The sequence below is a fragment of the Hermetia illucens genome, chromosome 6 (assembly GCF_905115235.1).
Source record: "Hermetia illucens chromosome 6, iHerIll2.2.curated.20191125, whole genome shotgun sequence".
Taxonomy (NCBI): domain Eukaryota; kingdom Metazoa; phylum Arthropoda; class Insecta; order Diptera; family Stratiomyidae; genus Hermetia; species Hermetia illucens.
The window spans coordinates 23,323,856-23,344,874 of record NC_051854.1 but is presented as its reverse complement, the minus strand read 5'-3'; the positions used below and the strand labels follow the sequence as shown (position 1 = coordinate 23,344,874).

General features: G+C 38.2%; 1 protein-coding gene across 2 annotated transcripts in view; it reads left to right on the top strand.

Annotated features, from left to right (window-relative positions):
• The window catches only part of LOC119660522 (serine/threonine-protein phosphatase alpha-1 isoform), a 103,608-nt gene that overhangs the window by 59,196 nt on the left and 23,393 nt on the right, over positions 1-21,019 (top strand). For both annotated transcript variants that reach the window (XM_038069144.1, XM_038069143.1), the window contains exons 4-5: positions 6,859-6,947; positions 7,044-7,240. In XM_038069144.1, the coding sequence (XP_037925072.1) occupies positions 6,859-6,947; positions 7,044-7,240 (286 nt within the window). The remainder of the gene's footprint in view (positions 1-6,858; positions 6,948-7,043; positions 7,241-21,019) is intronic.

The window sequence follows — 21,019 nt, the reverse complement described above, 5'->3', positions numbered from 1 at the left end:
ATTCAGAGATGAAAAGCAACAATTCTTTTTTGAAGGAAGTCACAAGGCTGACATTATTCGAATTCACAAGAAAGTTGGTCTACAACAACTCTCAGATTTCACTTATTTTTGGCAATAGTAAGAAACTTCAAAAAAAATTGAAGGAACGCTTCATAGAAATAAGAGATTTTCTACCAAAAATGCAACTACACTCTGACTATCGTATCTGAGCGGTTCTACATGGCACAAACTGCAACCTTTCTGCATCAAATAGAAAGAAAGAAATACGACCGAAACGAAGATTGATCAGGAAATTCATAAAGTTCAATTGTGCAGTGAATACAGATTTGAATGAAACAGAATACACAGTGTCACAACTAGAACAGTCTAATGTACCAATTTGGATTTGAGACCGATTATACCCAACAGTCTTTTTGTATCCAAATCGTACTTCACAATTATCATTTTTAACTCTACCATCTGACTCTTAATCGTTCCCGAAATGGCATTAACTATAACTAGCAATAGAAACTGGTATCGGCAAATTTGCCCAGTATGTCCTAAGTGTCTATCACAAATTGCTAGATGTTTCAATACTCATATGGTTGCCATTCACCCCATGGTGGGGAATAGCGTCAACCACACCTACGCACCATCGTTCGTGGTTATCTGAAACGCTCTTCAGCTCTCCCGACGACTTCAAGAGACGATCGCACTCGTCTACTGTTCTGCACCAAGTACCCTTGGGGCGACCCAATCGTATTGAGAGTGTTGATTGCACTACGTGGCGTTGCCCCTCCTTAATTTCAATACTTTATAGAAAGAAATACGGTTGAGACATTTCTCGTATTGACAAAAGCAAGAATATATATCCTTAAGAAGGAATTCAGAAGCACAAAGGTTGACATCATTACATAATAACAAGGATATCATCATTATCAAAGACGCAACATAACAACCGGTGTTCGATCAAGGTAGGTAGACGCTGAAGTCCACCAATTCCATATCTATAACATTTGTCTAGCGTCCTGGCCTACGCCATCGCTCCATCTGAGCCAGGGTCTGCCTTGTCTTTTTCTAGCACAGATATTTCTCCTGTAGACTTTTCGATATTTCTTCCGTAGACTTTCCGATTGCCCATTGAGCCTACTCAGTTGGACTTTATCCACAACGAAATACAATCGCTTATAAATTCCATCGTTATATAGGCTATGAAATCGTTCATCCTCCCATAAAGGGAGAAGAATTTTTCGCGAAATTCACCTTGCGAATATGTCTAAAAGGTTCGCAATTTCTCTTACTGTGAATCCTAATCTCCGAGGAATACATGAGGGCTGGAGAACAGGAGCTTTAACCCAATAATGAAACGTTTAGAATGAAACCGTTTCTGTAAGCGGAAATATCTTCATATTTCCGCTGCAAAGGGAATATTTAAATCCCGAAATTTGTTGGTAACTAAGAAAATATGTTTTTGTGTTGAGAAAAAATCATCGTAAGTAAGCAAATCGGTATGCCTTCAAAATATCTTCTTTGAAAGCGCCGAATCTAACAAATTCTATGATAAATAAGTCACCAAAGAAATAGCTAGCAAATATCAAACTTTCGAATTTCTCGAGTCTCGCGTTCTCAACACTGCCTAGCCCTCTCTGACTTGCATCATGGCCTTTCTCTCTTATCTGACTATTTATTTTGCAGCTACTTCGTCATTCTACTTTCCTCAGTCTTGCAATTTTTCTACGTTCGGTGCAACTCTATCTTGATCGCGGATATCCTCGTTTTGGATGTGATCAAAGCTTATCACACCATTACTCCAAAGTAACATCTCCATCTCCATTACCACAAGACGCCGTTCATTGTCTTTTATATTTGGCCAACGTTTAGAACCATAGAGGGTGACAGAACGAACGACGTTGCGGTAAATTTGATATTTAAATTAAATTAGATTTGAGACGTTCGTTGATACGTTGATCACAAAGAACATCAGTTGTGGAACGCCAGTTTATCCAGGTTGCGCTAATGCGTGAAGCAACTTCATAACGTTTTCCATTGGCTGATAACATTCACCCGAGATGTTTAAATCGTTCAGTTCTGGGCAGACCACTGCCAGTGTCAATAATAATGCCTGTTTCATGAGGATCGGTTGCAAAAAATTTAGTTTTATTCAGATTCAATCTAAGATTGTGTTGCATGAGACGATCATTCCATTTTTGGACAAGCTGGTCGAGATCATTTTTGCTATTGGGCGCGTACAGGGGGCTGGACGTTGGATGTCCTGTGTGACAGTGTATATAACACGACAAAAGAGGAGTGGTGAGAGAGCGCTTCCTTGATGAACACCAGATTTTGATACACCCGCCACACTTCGAACGGTACTTTTCGGAACGTGGTACAGCAATTGGACCCAGCGCACGAGTTCTTCTGGTACTAAGTGTTGTCGTAGAGCATACCAGATGAATTCGTATGGCGTACGGAAGGGGTAAGGTTAAGTGTATCATTCCATGATGTGGCGCTTAATTTTCTAGTTCTATTTAAAGACCGGACACTCATCACCAATAATGACTCTAAGAAATAGAAATGGAAAATCCATCCTCCGGTATGGTTCCACAATTTTGGCAGTTGAAAATCCAAGCTAAAACTGGATTCGAACCAAAAATGAATATATGTGGACATATAAATACCACCATCATCAAAGGAAAAGAAAAGGTAAATGAAAGATGGGCTTCATACTTTGCCGATCTCCTTAACCCCTCCGACACAATACTAACAAGTGAATTGGCAATCCTGCAAACGGAGGACACAGATCGTGTAGTCGACCTCTCATCCCTACAGAAGATAGACGCAGCGATAAAGGTCATGAAAGCAAACAAAGTTGCAGGGATGATCTTTCAATTATGGTCGATATTGACAGCATAGACCAATAGCAGGATCGCAGATCTTTTCTAGAGTCAAGTTAAAGTGGGTTCCCAATAAAGTATACCATGTGTTAGATCATCGTTGATGGTGAAAAGTTCCTGAAAGCGATCCTACTGCTTTTATTTAAGCCCGCATTTTTTGACAAACGGAACGAATTCTTTCCGTCCAATCGAATCACAAAAAAATACTATGAGGAACATGCTTCAGCAGCCGAAAGGAAATAATAAGAAATCGAAGATGGCTCAGATGCAGATACCAAAAATCGAGTATCAAAAATAGTATGACTGTATGTCAATATCGCATCGGACTATTTCTGAATTTATATTTCCCCGGATTCCTCTTTTGATCTAGAAATAATAATAATAAGAATCGTTGGCGCAACAATCCATGTTGGATCAGGGCCTTGAAGTGTGTTAGAGCACTTCATTCAAGACCGTAACGGTACACTAGGAGGCAATGTGGTCAGCATTGCGCTCGCCCGAGATTATTACCCTGATTTGACTCAGGTACTCATTCACAGCTGAGTCGACTGGTGTCCGACGTTAAATCACGATACAAATTACACTGCCACCAGTGAGATTTGAACCGCGACCTTCCGTTCGACAGCCTTGCGCTCTAACCACTCAGCTATCCTAGAAATGCCAATTTTAATAACTCAGTTTTCTGAAAATTTTCTTTTTCTATTTTAAATAAAAAATCCACGGCTGGTACGCATGTCCATCATAGTGAGCACCATGCTAAGATTGGTTTGAACGCTTTATAGGTATGATTACGACGTGAAAGCCGATAATTGTTTCGCGGGTTCAAAATCGGTTAAAGATACATTAAATTACAAATTGTTGCGCTATCACTTCTGGCATCGAGTTGCTGCCTCTGCCAGCCTGTGTTACTTCAGATATGAGATAGAGAATTCCAAAATGTGTTATTTCCATTGCACTACACAGGAAATACGACTCGATTTTTGAAAGACGCGGCGCTTACCTGCGATTTTCACTAGCCAGGGCAAAAGTTCCTTTCACGTCGAACGCTGATTTTTCTTTTCTCCACCCACTTCTTATGAAATGTTAGCAAATTTCCGTTCGGGGGCTTTTGATCCTCCGATTTGAGACCTACCAAAACGCACAAAAACCGTGACACCTAAATCAGTAACAGTTATACTTTTACATAATTCCTGCTGATTGATGCTGATTATCCCGCTAATGATGATGACTAGCACGAACCCGACGTACTTGGAGAGTGATGGGTGTAAAAGTCACTTAACCGGAAATCTCTTTTTTCTGCTCCTTTAATGCACTCCCAGATACTATTTCCAAAAGGAACGATAAGGAGATGACCTAATAAAAATCTTTTTCCTCCCTTCTCATTCACGACTCTTCGTCCACCGAACTACGACACATTTCGGCACTAGGCTGGCGAATTCATCCAGAAGTGTTGCTACATGGTTAGTTTTCGTGTAAATTCTCCCATGGAAAATAACAAACATGACGGCAGTCCTGATGAACTGATGAAATTCTTTAATTTTTCTTGAAATTGTGTTCATGCACGCGCTACTCGCGGGCAACTCGTTTGTCGAACCCACATTCTGGTATAGGCACGTGAATTATGTATAATGACATGTAAGGGATCCAAGCGCTCAAAGGACCCCCTTAACTTTGAAAATCAGTCATTTGGATTTTGAGTGAGCAAATATCGGCAAAATGTCGAACTCTCGAATGCATCATGCAATCATGGGCCGTATCATGATTTCAATTTTTCTTTATTGTCCTAAGAAAGACGTTCTAATGTAACTCTTAACAACTTACTCAAAAGTTCTTCAAATTTATATCATTTCTGTCATAAATTTTATAAGCTCTTCTGATCTGATTAGTTTTGTCTAAATTCTAAATAATTTAGAATGAGTAAATTTCCAGACTAAGGCGAAATTTGACAATTGCTGTCTATTTTTTGACACCCTGAATCAAGAAGATAAATGTGAAAACAAGTTTCACGGATTAGGGCGCGCACACGCTGCGCATTCGGGTTAGTCCGCACCTCGACTGGTCTCCCGCTCCGCACCTCATCTTCCAGGCTTTCACGCCCCTTCTTAAATTCTTTATACCATCGAAAAACCTGGGCACGACTAAGAGCACTATCACCATGCACTTTTATAATTTTAGTGTACGTTTCCGAAGCAGTTTGCCCAATCTAGCGCAAAATTTTTTCGCAACACGTTCGTTTCTCCATTTTCGTAACGAGCACCACCAACACACATCTACTCAACACGACACAGCAGGCAAATTAAACAAGCTAGACCGATGGTGAATATATCAATGGAGAGGGGAAGGGAATTTGAAGGTTGCAGGTTTACCACAAGCGCGGCAATAAAATCAGTCTCATTACTTAATTGTTTAACCTCGTATGGGTAGGTAGGTAGGTATCAATGGCCGCTCCAAGGAGCCCAATTAGCGCTTTGGTGCGCCGTTTTGATGCCACAAACTCCTAAGATCGTGACTGTTGTTATGGGAGCAGGGAAACAGAATCCAGCCGGCTCGGATCTTCAGAGCCAGCCCGTAGCATTCACGCAGGAAAGCAGCTCTCTGACCCTGCAGCTAGAAATTTCTCTGAGGTCCCCAAAGAATGGTTTACCCAGTATCCGCAGCCATACTCTAGGCAGAGCTGGGCAATCGCAGAGAAAGTGCATGAGGGTTTCCCTTTCTTCTCCGCAGCTTCGGCAATGCGAGTTGTAGGGTAACCTCGTATAACCGACAGAAACGTCAGTATGTTCCCTACTTCCAAGTATTTCAACATGGCATCTGGTATTAAGTTTTCTAGAAGGAGCCTGAGCCTACTTTGTACAAATGCCGGACACTGTCCCAGAAAATGTGTGATGGTTTCATTATTCTCCTCATAGAATCTACAGAGTGTCCGTAACTGCTTCAAGTGATACTTTAGCCTGCAGTGACCAGTAAATGTTCCCACTATGATCCGAAGGCTCCTCTTGGTGATGTTTAAACAATTTTTGGAGCATTTGAGTTCGTATCCCCCATGGGCACCATGAACTGTTCCATTCCCGGTAAGTCCACTCAGTAAAGTTCCCTCAGCCGACCTTCATTTTTCAATGTTGTAGCCATGAACCCATTTTCGACTCCGCAGAGTGGCTTTGCCCGGTATAGCGGCGTCGCTGCCTTTTTCCTGGCCAGCTCGCCTGCTGTTCTACTGCCTTCTTCTCCAATATGGCCTTGCAGACCTTTCCCAGCCATTCAAACATTTCGTTATATCCCTATTTACTTTACCAATTGAAATTCATTCCCTTTCCCTTAACAGAAAACAACATTTCGAGACAAGTTTCCAATTTTCCAGGAATTTATATTCAACGAATACATTCCGCATATAGGAATTTCACAATGCACAAACAAAATAGAACATTTTGTAGATGATGAAATTTTAGTTTAATAATTAATCCATTCTGACCTATTCTTGGATTTTCCGCTGAAATTGAGTGCTTTTAGCAATTATGAATATTGCTTCCGGTTTGATCGATTTTACAAATATACTGACCGAGAAACATCATCCATACAGAAGGCGATTGGTTGAAATCAATGTTAGCGTATTGACCTTTTAAATGAAATGCAAGCGATGTAAATTTGAATCAAAATCATATTCAATACATTCTCAATTTTATTTTGAATTATTGCATTTGGCGCTGAATTAGAATTGAATTTATGTTATAACGTATTACTTCATTTAATTTCCCATGAAATGGGCGTTATTAATTAGACTAGAAAATTATATTTGTGTTTAATTAAAAAATAGTTTATTTGAACTACTATAAATAATTATAAACACGTAAATGCCTCAAGTGCTTCACTCAAAATTATCTAATTTTATTTGATATGAAGCATTTAAGAGCAAACATTACTGTATTATATAACAAACAGCGAAAAATAAAACAAGATATTAATTGCCTTTTTCTTACTTTTTTTCCAGTTTCTATGACGAATGCAAAAGACGTTATACAATAAAACTATGGAAAACATTTACAGACTGTTTCAACTGTTTGCCAGTAGCAGCTATTGGTAATAATAACATTTATAACATTTGCTTAAATCTGCTTTTATATAACTATTCGTAACTATAATTTGATTGCCGTATTTTTATTATTTTCTTTGTAGTTGATGAAAAAATCTTCTGCTGTCATGGCGGTCTAAGCCCAGATCTCACGTCCATGGAACAGATTAGACGTATTATGAGGCCCACAGATGTTCCCGATCAGGGCCTACTATGTGATCTCTTGTGGTCCGATCCCGATAAAGACACAATGGGATGGGGAGAAAATGATCGTGGCGTTAGTTTTACATTTGGAGCTGAAGTAAGTAATGACTTGGTTTGAGAAAGATAGAACAGTAAGAATTTTAAAATAAGCACAGCCCACTTGGAATTCCTGTGTGTATATAAAATATCGGGTAGTTGCCAGTGCAACTAAAAGGAACTCCGAATAACAATAAATTATTCGTTGTAAGATTCTAGGTTCTGAATGAAGAACATTTTTGTTCTCCTCATCCATCTGTTTCTACAAATTTACAATATTTCCCACTCAGAATCGTTTTTGAACACATCTCAATCATTTCTCCTCCCACATTCAAAGTATACACAAAGTAGATGTACTTCAGATTGGAAATTTCCACTCAAATCTTACGCAGGAATAAATTGAATTTCGATAATTGAATAACTCGACAAGATAACAGATGGATCAACAAAAGCTATTCGGCCTCTTGAGATGGAGTTTTCTTCATATTTTAAGTCGTCCTCCATACAGATAGCATTTCTAATAAGCGTATACAATTTAGCATCTGTCTAACATATGCGAATAAAAAACCATACGCTTAGCAAGTATTATCCCGTTAGATCAAGGTCAATAAATATTTACATTCCGGCAAAACGAATAAAATTACAAATCGTTCAAATTCTCACATAATCCAATCCGCACTGTAAACAAACGAGACGCATATAAGTGATGCAATGTTAAAAATTTGTAATCACAGTTAAAAGAGTAAAACATAAACTCGAAAAACGCTTAAAATCGCACATTTACAGATAATGAAGAGTAAATAAACTACATTTGTTATTCCTTGATTGTCTGAACGTGCTGACACGTCTATTGTTATCTATTGCTGCGAGTAATTAGCTGCTTCTGATCCATATATAATCACTCAATAGAATCGTAAAGTAGCTAGTATTACGGTCGCGTACAGACACATTCCATTAGATCGAATATACTTTGGCTTTCCAAACGTTTTGATGTGAAAATTCTTGTGAACTATTTGTAAGAATTCAATAAGAAGTTTCGTAACAAGAACATGCTTAAAGTTTTGAAACAGATTTATTCACATCAGAATTTGATGTTGGATTAAACAGCTACAAACGCTCCATTTCACTTCATTCTAATCCGCATTGATATTGCTGCTATTTCTTTTTGTTATTCTAAGATGTTCGATATCAAATCAGTATTTATTCTGTTGGATTATAGATGATTTGATTATTTTCTGTTGAAAATATTCCGGCTAGAGCACATGCACCCCAAAATGACATATATATGAACGCTTGTATCCAATATTAACTAAAATTTCGACCAAATTATATCCTTGTTGATTTGCCTTGTTAATATCAATTAGTAAATTTTTTTTTACTCTATCGCCTACATAAAACGCTCGAAAGATAGTGCGTACAACCCTCATGCAGATATCTGTTCGATTTGTGTAATTATCATGAAAACATTGTACAAATATGCCAATGCTACTCGTGCTAATACTAATCATTCAAACAAATATCTTTCAGATATGATAATACTTCTGATGAATCGTTTCAATATCAAATACATTTTGGATTATCTTAATTTTTATTTTGCGTGGAAATGTTTTATCACATGTCTTGAAAATGTTCACTGATTTCTGTAATCTAATCGTGCGTAATGTGCTAAAATATGTGGTGATTGAAGTGGATGTAAGGAAATGTCTGAACAATTTAACGAATTTTATGGTGCAATTTTCCATTTTGGCCCTTAGTTGCCAGAAGGTTCAAATTGTTTCCAGGGGTCTTCAAGATAGCCTGCTCTTTCTTTTGCATTATTGTACAGTGCAGTGCCATCGAATTATAGACACTAAAAAATTTTGATATATTGCATTATGCTTCAAAACAGATAAAAAGGTAATGATTTTATTATTAAGATGGGCGATTTTAAATACTTATTTTTATCTAAAAGGTATTAATATTTTGTTCATCCCCCCTTGTTTCAAATTATGCTTTCAATTTTGCGCGGCATACTGTGAATACAGAATTCAATGCATTAAGAGATAAATGGATTGCCCGGACATATTTCGCGAATATTTTCGCAGAGGTTTTGCCTCTCATAAACCGTTTGTTTTAAAACACTCTTCAACTATTTTCAATTGGGTTGAGTTGGGTAGCGAAAGGAGAGCGGCGGTGTTTCGTCTTGATAGACTTCCTGGATTGGCAGAGTGCATTGTCTTGCATAAAGATTGTAGAATCTCCATTTATCCTATCCGTTGTATAAATGGCGGAAGATCATCGGTTAAGACTTTCAAATATTGTTGTTGGTTTTTGCTGCCTTCCAGAGGTTCAGGAATTTTGTTCACTATCACTCCCCAAATCACCACTGTATTAGGGGTTCCAGCAGTTATTTGAATGCAGGAAAGGTGGTACTTTTCTCCTGATCTTCGCCGAACGGAAACGAACTGGTCTGTCAATGCCTTCAAAGTGGATTCATCACTAAACACGCTATTGCTTTGCGATTTTCAAACGAATCTTTTCCACCGTATTATGAATTTTGGCCTTTTTGTGGGACGACATGGTTTTAGATCAGTTTCAACATATCAACGCTACAATGTTTGAATGGATACCACAAGTCTTCAAATTTGTTTGGACTTTCTTAAAAGTAGCTTTGCAGTTATCCAACAACAATTTGGTTGGTCGCCCTTTCCTCCATGGATATTTTTAGCATATGTAGAAATTATGCTCCCACACCTTCTAATGAGAGCAAGAATAGCTCCTTTTTGGCTGCTGGAATATCAGCTTTTGCCCATACTGTCATTAAATGACTTTACTACAACTTGAAGAAAACGCACATTTGCTAAGCCGTTAACCTTTTACACTGTTGAGGTCTATTGATTTAATAATTGATTTCAACGATATCAAATCGCGCGTTTTATCAATGTATGATAATGCTAGAAACCACGCATACAACGATGCTCTATTACGTTTCAATTCAGTAGCACTTTTTAGCGTAAAGCAAAACATAACGGTACTTTTTCTAGTGTCAACAGGGAGTATAGAAATGGGCAAATAATAAGAAGCTAATCAGTTATCATAAAACCAACCATATACACTAAATTCCATAGTCGCATCGAAATCAACGGTATTCATCCTAGTTTGCATGCCAAAATCACTCTTAGGGGGTTTAGGACATTCGACACCAGGAAGGTACTGGCTGACGCTAAAATATCTGCGAAATATATCTATCTACTGTCAGTTCCGCCTTCTGATATCAACGCTTCTATGGGCAACTCACCTGTGGGCCGACCAAATTCTTCTTTGGAAGTCAGTGCACCCCAATGACACGTTTAAGACTTGCAACCTTTGAGTAACAGTGGTAGCCACTTTCCATGTGCTGCTCCCATATAACAACGCAGGGAGAATATTTGTGTGGAATAATCTCCACTTTATGTTGGTGTTGGGGTATTTGCATTCTCAGATTTGAGGGAAAATAGCAAAGGCGGATCTAGCCCTGTTAATGCATCGAGCGACATCCAGTTCGGTATCGCCGGCAGCAAAAGCAATGCTGCCAAGATAAACAGGTGGATCAACGCTTCAATGCTTTGGGCATTAGTGCAGATGCGACTTGGTTTTGTTGGTATTTGTCTTCAAACCGGTTTTTCTTGCTTTGGAGAAATATACAGAGCCATTGGGCTCAGGTCCATCAGGTTTTTGAGGAAAGAGGGAATCAATACATTACCACCTTTTAATCATATATTTTTTTGTTTGGTTCCCGTCGAAACTTCTTCTTCAGCCTTTGTCCCGTCGAAGCAAAGTCGGCTCCTCTTGATCGGTTGCGTCACTTTGCTCTGTCAAACGCCTGATCTGGATACAGTATACAGTCGCGACACGTTCAAATCATCAACATCCAGCGCATCAAGCTACCGTTGTTTCACGTTAGGCAATCTTTTCTTTTAAACAAATTCTATCGCCGACCAAGCTGTTTTCTAATCTTTAATTTCCTGAATAGGTATAAGCCAAATTTTATCCTCTTGTGGTTACCCATTTTCATTGTTCTAAAAGTCATGATCATTGCAGTATAATTAGAACCGCCGAAAACATCAATCCCGCAAGCTAACTTGAAATGACGTCGGCTTTCTATCTGAAGATATTTATTTAAACACTGACGATTCGCTCGATGAAAATGATTTCCCACGCATGTACATACTTTTTGAGATGTGAAATTAGCCAGAAGTCAGGTGGAGCTAAATCTAGCCAATATTGCAACAATTCCTGATTTAATTTACAGATTTTCTTGATGGTTTCCTGATCTGTGCGAGAATGACCTGTGTTGTCTTGATGGAAAATGATTTTTTTTTCTTCTGTAAACCAAACCATCATTCCCTAGCGTATTGTTTTGTTTTAGAACCATGGTGGTAAATCGAAATCTCATTTATATTGATGAAACGACGCATAACATTCTTTTTGTCCTTTCTGAAGCGCTCCAAATGTTGCCGGGAAAGTCGCATTCGAATGTGTTTTTTTTTCCATTCATATCTTAACTGAGCACACACCTTTCTGAACCCCAAAACTTCAGGCAAGATTCTGCTCACACTGTCCACTAAGTTCGCTAAGGCTAAGTATTTTTTTTTTTTTTTGTTGTATTTTTATTATAATTTCTGGTGTTAACGCAGTTTTTGGATATCTTGCACGTGAAGTCTCCAGTACTGGCACGACCACGTTTAAATTTAACTACCCATCTTTCTAAGCCTAAGAAAAGTGAGATGATGGGGCTATGGGGAATACTATTCCTTCTTGCGGAATTTTGACTCCAATTTTGAGCTGTTGCTGAGGGCTAATTCATCTTAACTATGAGATTCCGGTCCAGGTTAAATAACATCAAAATAACGCAATGCTATGCATCAACGGAGGTATCCGGTACAGAACAAAAAGATGTTTTCAATGAACAATTACTAAAATTGACATTGTGTTCGTGATGGGTTATCTTATTGCAAGGTGGGCTTTGACAACACTTTGCTCGGGAATGGTTTGGTGAAGCAAAAACTGTGAAAGGTTTATAGATGTCTATGACTTTCACCGCCACAAGTTACAATTTCGCTACCGTCTACCGCATTACGGAAGAGCTTGAAGCTAATAGTAACCCTGTCGGCCTCGACGGTCTCCCTGCGGAACTTTATACACTACTCCTGCAGTCTCTTCATAGTTAACTTCACTCATTCCTAAATGCTGTGGATTTGGAATCTTTTCCAATTAGTAGAAGTAACGAATGATAGGTAATATTCCGAAGAAGGGTATCCATCCCGAGGGGTGTTTGCATGCTTCCTGCTCTTTTCCACTCTGGATGATTCATTAACATCCATCGGAGCATTGTAGAACAGTGCTCCTGCTCTTCATTGATTTCGAGAAAGCTTTCGACAACATGAACAGAGAGTATATTTGTAATGCTCTACGCAAAATGTCGTCTTTTCCATCATAATAGAATTTCGGAAGGATTTGAAGTCCAAAGCTGAGTTTTCCAGGGTGTTGGTACGGCCTTTCATGTTGCTTTGAGTGGAGCATGCGAAGGGGTTCAACTTACGATGTTATCTTTCCCCAAACATTTGCATAAACCAACAGAAATTCGAGGGCGTTGAACAATTTGTATATCCAGCAAACATTTTCTCTCGACGGTGGGACGAACTTAATTTCGCTCAATGCATCCAAAACTTTAAATATGCCTTCGCTATTTCGCCCAAATTCTGGAAATTTACGAGTAGCTAACTCAAACTAACATTTAGCTGGTTCTATTTCGCGGCTATTTTTGTGCTAGTATATCGGAGTAGTACATGAAAAATAACCGGCATTGTTACTTGAGAGCTCCAAATTCTCATCAACTCGTGTTTGCCTAACATCATCGTTTCTTTGGCCTGAAACAACAATTAAGATCTTCGCCGACACGCGGGCTAAATGCCTCGCACATGTTGATCAAAGGGCGGACGTCGCTCTAAAAAAGTATGATTCTCTATTAAACAGAAAGGTTTTTTATTCCCCAAAATTAAACCTCGTTACCAACGTCAGTTTACCATAATATACCACAGTAACATTTTTTTTTTCCATTTGTTATTTATCATGTGTAAGAACCTGCCTCACGCTGGGAGTAGTTCGTACCATATTTTTCACTATTTCACTTCTAATTGCGGAATACGGCTTCTATAGTCTTTCCATCAGAACCTGTCCTACAATATCATAGGATCTCTAGCAATTGTCATCATTCATTTTCAAATTTTCAACACCTTTTTCTTCCATATGGTGCTCTCTCTCTCGCTTTGTTTTGTTCTCCGGTTGCCAGTTTAGGACCTTTCTTGCTTATGTTATTACTTTTATTCGTAAAGTGAACCTAATTCAATTCACTTGTGTCTTCTAATTCGAACTATTTTCGGTTCTTCGTTTGGCTCTTCCCATTGCTTCTGATTTGTTACTGGCTGTGCACAAAATATCCTATCCATAATTCTAAGGAAACTGTTGAGAAATACTATTATTTTGTTTACAATTGCAATTGATTTTCAGTCCGGCTGTTTATACAAAAATGGCGACCGAGTTTAATTCGCTTTGTATATTTTCATGTTTGTGTAAGTTAGTATCTTTGTCATTCGCATATTTCAAGATTTTCAGTCAGGGCGGTGGCTTTTGCCGTTACTTCACTTCAGATTGAACTATGTAGAAAGAGCAGTCGTCCTTGTTTTTGGCTAAATTTTTCAATCGGAAGTAGAAATGAGTAACCGAATTCGCTCGAAAACATATTTAATCTCTTAAGTTCGATTTATAATATTCAGTAGCGTATCCAGCACCAACGTATAAGACACAAAAGTATTCTTTCATCTATTGACTATGCGAGTATATATATTTATCAGCAGTTAACATTATGTATCCAGCATGGACGTGTCCAACACACCATAGACGAAAATATTCGTACTATCTATCACTGAACGTGTCAGATACAAAACAACACATCTATACATTTACTATGAGAGTATTCACACCTACCAGCAGCAGTCATTCTGTATCCGCACAGTACACATGCGGATTCTTGCAAAGAATATTTTTCCCGGGCTGGAAAGCATCACAGTAGGGAAATTGAAAAGCGATACCATTGACCGAAACGAAGAGGGATAGACATAGGCATGATTTTTTTAGGAATTATTCCGATGGAGACCAATCTATGTAAAAGTACCTTACTATTCAAGAGATGGTCCATGTATAGAATGCAATGTGAACTGAACTAGTTCTTCCAAAGGCATACTAAACTTATGAATCTATCTCATGGAAGTGTCCAATTTTTTTTACAAACTAACTTTCCACACTTTCAGGACATTTCGAAAAAGTCTTTCAATTATCTTCTTAATCGTAGAAAGTTTCAAGATTTGAAATTTCCGTCAATATAATCTATTTAGATTATTGTTTCAGGTTGAAATTTTCCAGTTTCACCTTAGAAGTACTAACGAACGATACGGTTAGAAATTAAATCAACTGCCACCTTGTTTCAGCTTCTTGAACTCAAGTACACTCTGATAATTCTATCAGAACATGAAGCTAAAGTGATTTTCTCATAAATGAACATACGGAACACCCACAACTGACGTTTATGGAGGGCTACCTCGAATTATGATACTAACCAGAAGTTGATATAAAAAAGTTCATTCCAACAAATCTTTTAATGATTTAATTTTCCATTTTTTTGCACATTAAAAACTCAAGGTAAAAAGATATGTTATCATATTGTACTTAAAGCCTAAAGTATTCCTCCACGTGTGAGATACACTATACACACGACTACGTACACTTATCAATGCTGAAAAAATAGAACTATTCTAGATCATCTAGTGTGTATTTTTAATAGGCAATATGCACGAAATGCCAGAGATAAAAGCATTTTCACAATACGCAAATTGTTTTGCTTGTACTAATGTATGCTGAAAGAAATGAGTTCACGTTTTGCAAATGGTTTTGTGGATATAACTGTTAGTTAAAATGTGTATACTGATTTTAAACAGACATGAAATGCCTGATGCCAACTATATTTAAATGTACGATTTTATATAGTGCCAGGTTTAAATGAAAGTGGGAGATAACATATTAAGATTTGGGTGTTATACATGAGACTTCAAAAATTGACATAAGCATGCTAATGGTTGTTCGTCTTAATCCACGGCAGATTCTATAACTTTGATTTAATTAATGAACTAGTTGGGGATTCGCATGGGAGAAATTCAAAAAGAAGAATGAGCCTTCGAAGAGTGGCTCTCTTTTTTCCTTTATTCATGTTAACCCAAATATGAAGTCAAACCACAATAATCCACGCCTATTAAAAATGTACAGTTATACTACATTTCCTAGTAAATAGATTGAGTACTATCAACATTCCGTTAAATCCAATATACGCGGACTTTTAGATGCCTTTTAGGGAAAATCCACTTTTATAAAACTAGTTGCCATTCCGTATTGGGTGGTTTTGATTACCTGGAAACAAAAGCTTGTATGTTTGCTTGTCTATCTATCATAGTAAAACTTTAAATTAGAAGTGAGGTTTTATACTTTCAACATTGTCATTTAATGGCCGCCTCCACTCCTGGCTACTTCATATGGTATGCTTTCAACTGAATTCAAACCAGACGTACGTTTTTCATTTTACTTATTCATTCTACTATACTTGCGGTTGAAAGTGGTCAGGCTGCACCAAAACGTGATTTAAAATGTGATTGTTCAAGGTTAACAAACTGACCGAGAAATACTCATCAATGATTCAACTTAATGAATGAGCAAATTTGTCTGACCAGGTAATTTTCCTTTATTGGAAACAATGGATGGTCATGGAATGATGTATGAGTACTTAAAGTTGAAAGAAGGTAGCTCCCAAGAGAAGAGAATTGCGGGTATTTCCCAGAGTTTGAGTGTTTCCTCAAATGTTCTTATACCTTTGGTAAGTGGATTTAGTTCGAAAAGTGACATGCATTCAGCATTATTGAGCGACAGTTTTTAGCATCTACTTGTCTTCATTTAGAATTGAACTAAGAATAACAATTTAGGAAAGATAGGAAAAACTCCCAAAGATATACACTTTGTTCTAGCCTTCTTTGAACAGTATAATGCGCAACTAGCCTGAAGTGTATATCAAAATCCCATTTGTCGTTGTGTTCGTATCCTCAACAACCTATATCTAATGAGTCTATGGTCGAAATTTTGGTTTTGGTGTTAAAGATGGAAATGATAAAAATCAACAATCTTTTGTTACTTTATGGAAACTAAATACTTTGTTATATTAAGGGTCATAAATAGAAAACTGATATCCACAACTACCACCCATTATTCAACGCCTTTGATGTTCCGTCGATTGAGGCAAATGGTTCAACTATCTTCGCCTCTTTTCTCGCATTGTGCGAAGAAAAGAAGGAACAGGATAACAGACATATTGCCGGAATAACAAATCCTCGGAATTCAGAAACGCGATGACGGCAATAAAGAAATGAGTTTCTTTCAAATAAACCTCAACCATTACAGGGTCGCTCAGAATTTACTTGAGTAGACCAGCCACCACCCACTGTTGGACCAGTGATATGGGCTTACGGTAGGTAAGTTATACAATGCACCATGAGTCAGTCGTCCAGTGGCTTTGTGTGGGCAAAAATAAGCGACGTGTACGTGTACAGCTGCTACGCCCCACCCAGTTGCATATTGTCTGAGTTTGAAAACATGTTGGAAAACATTGTTCACGACGCAAGGGGACGAAATCCGAAGGTGGATGCCGGTGATTTTAATGAGAGGATCCCGGAGTGGGGAAGCAGAGAGAATAACACAAAGGGCTGAAATTATTAAGAGGCTATTGGCCAGTTATATATTGTTCTGGCCAACGAAGGTAATGTAAACATCATTCGGAAAGAAGGGTCTACTTCAATCGTAGACCTGACATTTATCAGCACTAATCTGACGCGTTGTATAATCACGTTAGCGAGGAGTACACCCACAGCGATCACCAGGCAACTATCTCCGGACACGGTAGGCAAATAATATATCCCGCAAAAGCACTGGATGAGCAGACCTTAAAAATGTGGCTAGACCAACCAACTAAGACTGGCGGCTCCACAGAAAAAGCGCTCCAAACCACACAATGCATCTCCAAGGCATGTGACGCCTAGGAGATGCACATTCCCCAATAGAGGACTCAGTTACTGCTGGAATAGTGAACTAGTCGGCTTTCAATCACCCTGCCACCAAGCCCGAAAAACGCCCAAGAAAGCGGCAGGTAAGATTGATCAGGTGCAAGAGGGCTATGCATATAAAAAAGCCCACAAAAATCTCAGGCTGGCTATCCACCGGAGCAGAAGGAAATATTTTAAGGAGTTCTCTTCCTATAGAGTTATGTCCAACATGTCCTACTCTGTTGTTGAAGGTGGGCGGTGATACCATTCAGAGAACTCTGGATGTGACAGAAACTCCGGGAGTAACCACAGACGAGCTGTTGGAGATCTGCAGCAGAATATATAATAATAAAGCTCCGTGCCAGGGCGGAATATCAAATAGGGTCCTTAAGCTTGCCATGAAATTTAGATCGGACATGTTCACCGAGTTATTCAAAGCGTATATGTTTGATGAGATATTCCCTACAGCATGGAAGCGACAGAAGTTGGTATTGTTGCTTGCAGACCTCCAGGTGAGCCGTGCTCCTATAGACGCATACACCATCTACACACTATGAGGAAAATTCTGGAGCGGGTAATCTATCAGATCTATCTACCTATCAGACTGCTTCTTGACAGACAATAATCAGATAAATCATTCATCATTTATTGTCTACAAAGTTTCCAGTTGAAGTAGATGAATGATGATGATGATCTTTAAGGTTATTTTATATATAGTTTTTGTTGAACCCTAAATAAGGCATAGCGCGTTCATCTCTTCTGCGACACGTATTCCTGGAACAGCCCACTTGTTAGCCACTCTGGGATGATGGATTTTATCTCATGACATAGCCAGCTGTCGCCCTTTCTTAATGTCTGATCTATCTTCTTCCACTTCCGCCTTCTGATCAACATATCCACGGGTAACTGACCCATACGTTAGCGCAGTTCTATAGTCAAGATTGTAATGCGACGAAGCCAAAGTAAGCGGGTTCCGCTTTGAATTTCAAATTCCTCTGACATTTTGGCCATATGTGTCCCTGATAGAGCTAACAGGTTCTCCCGAATGCTCTCAGGTGAAGAGCACTTCAGATCATGCTGAGAGCGAAAACTAGCCTGCTTTCTGTCGATGAGGCTTTCGAGGTGTTCTGTGATCTGTTCCACCATTATTTTGGCAATTATCTTTGCAACGAGAGGGAGCGAGCAAATATCCCTCCATTTATCACATTGCTCTTTTTCAGAATCGTCATGATCGCCTCATTCGTGTACACATTGGGAAAGGTCTCAGATTCTGAGGATTTACAGATTAATGGAGTTTAACTGGGAGAACATCAAGAGCGGCGGCTTTACTTCGTTTGATCGAACGAATGGCAAAGATAATTTCATTTGTTCAGAGGAGAAGTTCCTATCCGCATACTATGTCGATTTGCAATCCACATGAGATGGAAATTTTCCGGATGTTGTATGATTGAAAGCTCTGACAAAGTACTCCTACCTTTTTGTGTTGCTCACCATTAGAGATGGGAAATATCGTTTGCATCCCTGATCGCGCGATCGATATACTTACGACGATATATCGGACTGAAATCATTACTGCTTTGCGAACTACAATGACGATAAAATCCTTCGGTTATTCGCTTCCAAGTTTCAGCAATCAATCAGTTCTGATAAAATCCCCCTTCAGAACGACAAGTTGAATTACGCTTATAAATATTCTCTGACGAGCTGTTCAAGATGGCTATTGTTCGAGATGAGAAAGATAATTTTCACACTACCGGACCACATAAGCGAACCCTAGGAAGCTTAGGAGGTCGAGGCTTTCTGCCCCTACTAGTGAATGCGGATGCAATAGCCACGCAAAAGTAACCAGCCATCAAATGATGTTCTCGCTCGAGAATGTCAGTGCCTCTGTTATTTGCACATTCAGAAGATAATTTCTAAGTCAAACGATCTGATTAGATGTTCTTCGATATTAATTCTTACTACATTTCTTATTTTTTATCGCAATTTACTCAAAGTATACTCTACTCACTGGAAATCAGACGTTAATGCGTTGTCACAAATATTGTTTACTAATTAAGCTTATCAAAATAATTGATTATTTGTGGATATCTTAATGGCTTAACAAATTAATTGTGAATTAAAAGCGTTATTGAGGTGGAGCGTCATTTCCAAAAAAAGTGTATCAGTGAGTTTGTCCAAACCTGTCGCTCATGGCAAAGGGAACAAATGCTCAAACAGTGGCATAAATTGTTTAAACACGGCTTTACCAGTTCCTGGGAACCACCAGCGAAAATAATCCCCTTATTCTAGGCGAATGGAAAAATTGTTTGCGTAATAACTATATAAGAGTCGTTATTAGAAAAAAACAATCCGCACATATCTAGAATTGGGTGGGGTTCATATTGAAAGAATATTTTTGGTTCATGATCTTCTTGTTTGGAGAAGAGAAATCCTTTACCAATAAAATTTAAAAAAGAATGCTATTAAGCTTTATATTCAACATTTTAAATGAAGCTATTTTATCATTTACAAATATCGCTTCTTTCCCTTAGATGAAATCACTCTTACTCTTCCAATAATTGTGGTTTTTCTTTTTTGGATATTTCATGCAAGATCGACTGGAATATTTTATCTTTTTGAATTTTAAATTTTATACAGTTTCTGGTATTACTAATATAAAATAAATTTAAAACTTTTGAAGTTACACTTTCCTCGTTAATCTCAGGAACATTCCAATCGAAAAATTCCAATACCAATCCTATACCAAGTATTTATTCAAAGAAAGTTTTAATAATGCTACATTTTGAAAATTGTTTGGGTAGCCCTCCTTAAAGAGGTTAAGTAAGCCTAGAATCTTTTAAAAGTCGCTAAATTCCAAAGTGGCGCCATTAAAGCGCTTAGACTTGAGATCAATGACCTGATGTGTGTGCGCAGTTTTAGAGAAAACTCATTTTCTCCAAGCAAAATTTTTTGAGATCGTCCACATCATATCTCAAAAATCATAAATCATCATTTTAAAAACCTTCCAAGGAATGTGTTAAACTTTGTCTTCAAGGTGATACTGTTTTGAATAAAATTGAATATTTATAGAAACATGAACGTGAACATTGAAAAATGACACATATTTCAGAGTAGCTCACCAAAAATATTGTTATTGGTAGAGGAAAAAATAAAAAAAAGAGTATCATAAGGAAAACACAAGTATATATTGTATATATATAATTTGTAAAATTTAGTTCAGATGCCCTCATTTTCACAGCATCACATTGTGTACACATGTGATGGAAGATCTTTTATGAGGTGATTCTGAAACAGCTGTGTCTCAGTAACTATCTAGCTTCTTTCAAAAGTTTTGTTTTGCAAACCAAAATCGGTACGATGTCCGTCTGTCTGTCTCCCACACTCTCCTTTCTCATCAACGGCTAAACCGTTTGACACGAAATTTGGTAAGAAGGTGGGAACTGTGAACGTCCATACATGCAGTAAGTTAAATTCATCTATGTTGAGTTTATAAGGGGGATCCTCATACATGCAAAAGGGGGTGTAGATTTTTTTCACCGTAGTCATGTTGGTCTCGATTAGCACTGTTCGAAGCCGGTCTTAGTTTTGATATTTGTTGGAAAGGCGGGGAGTGTGGGACGGTCGAAAGTGATGATTTTTTTAACGGACCCTAACTCAGAAACTACCCAACAGAAAAATCTGAA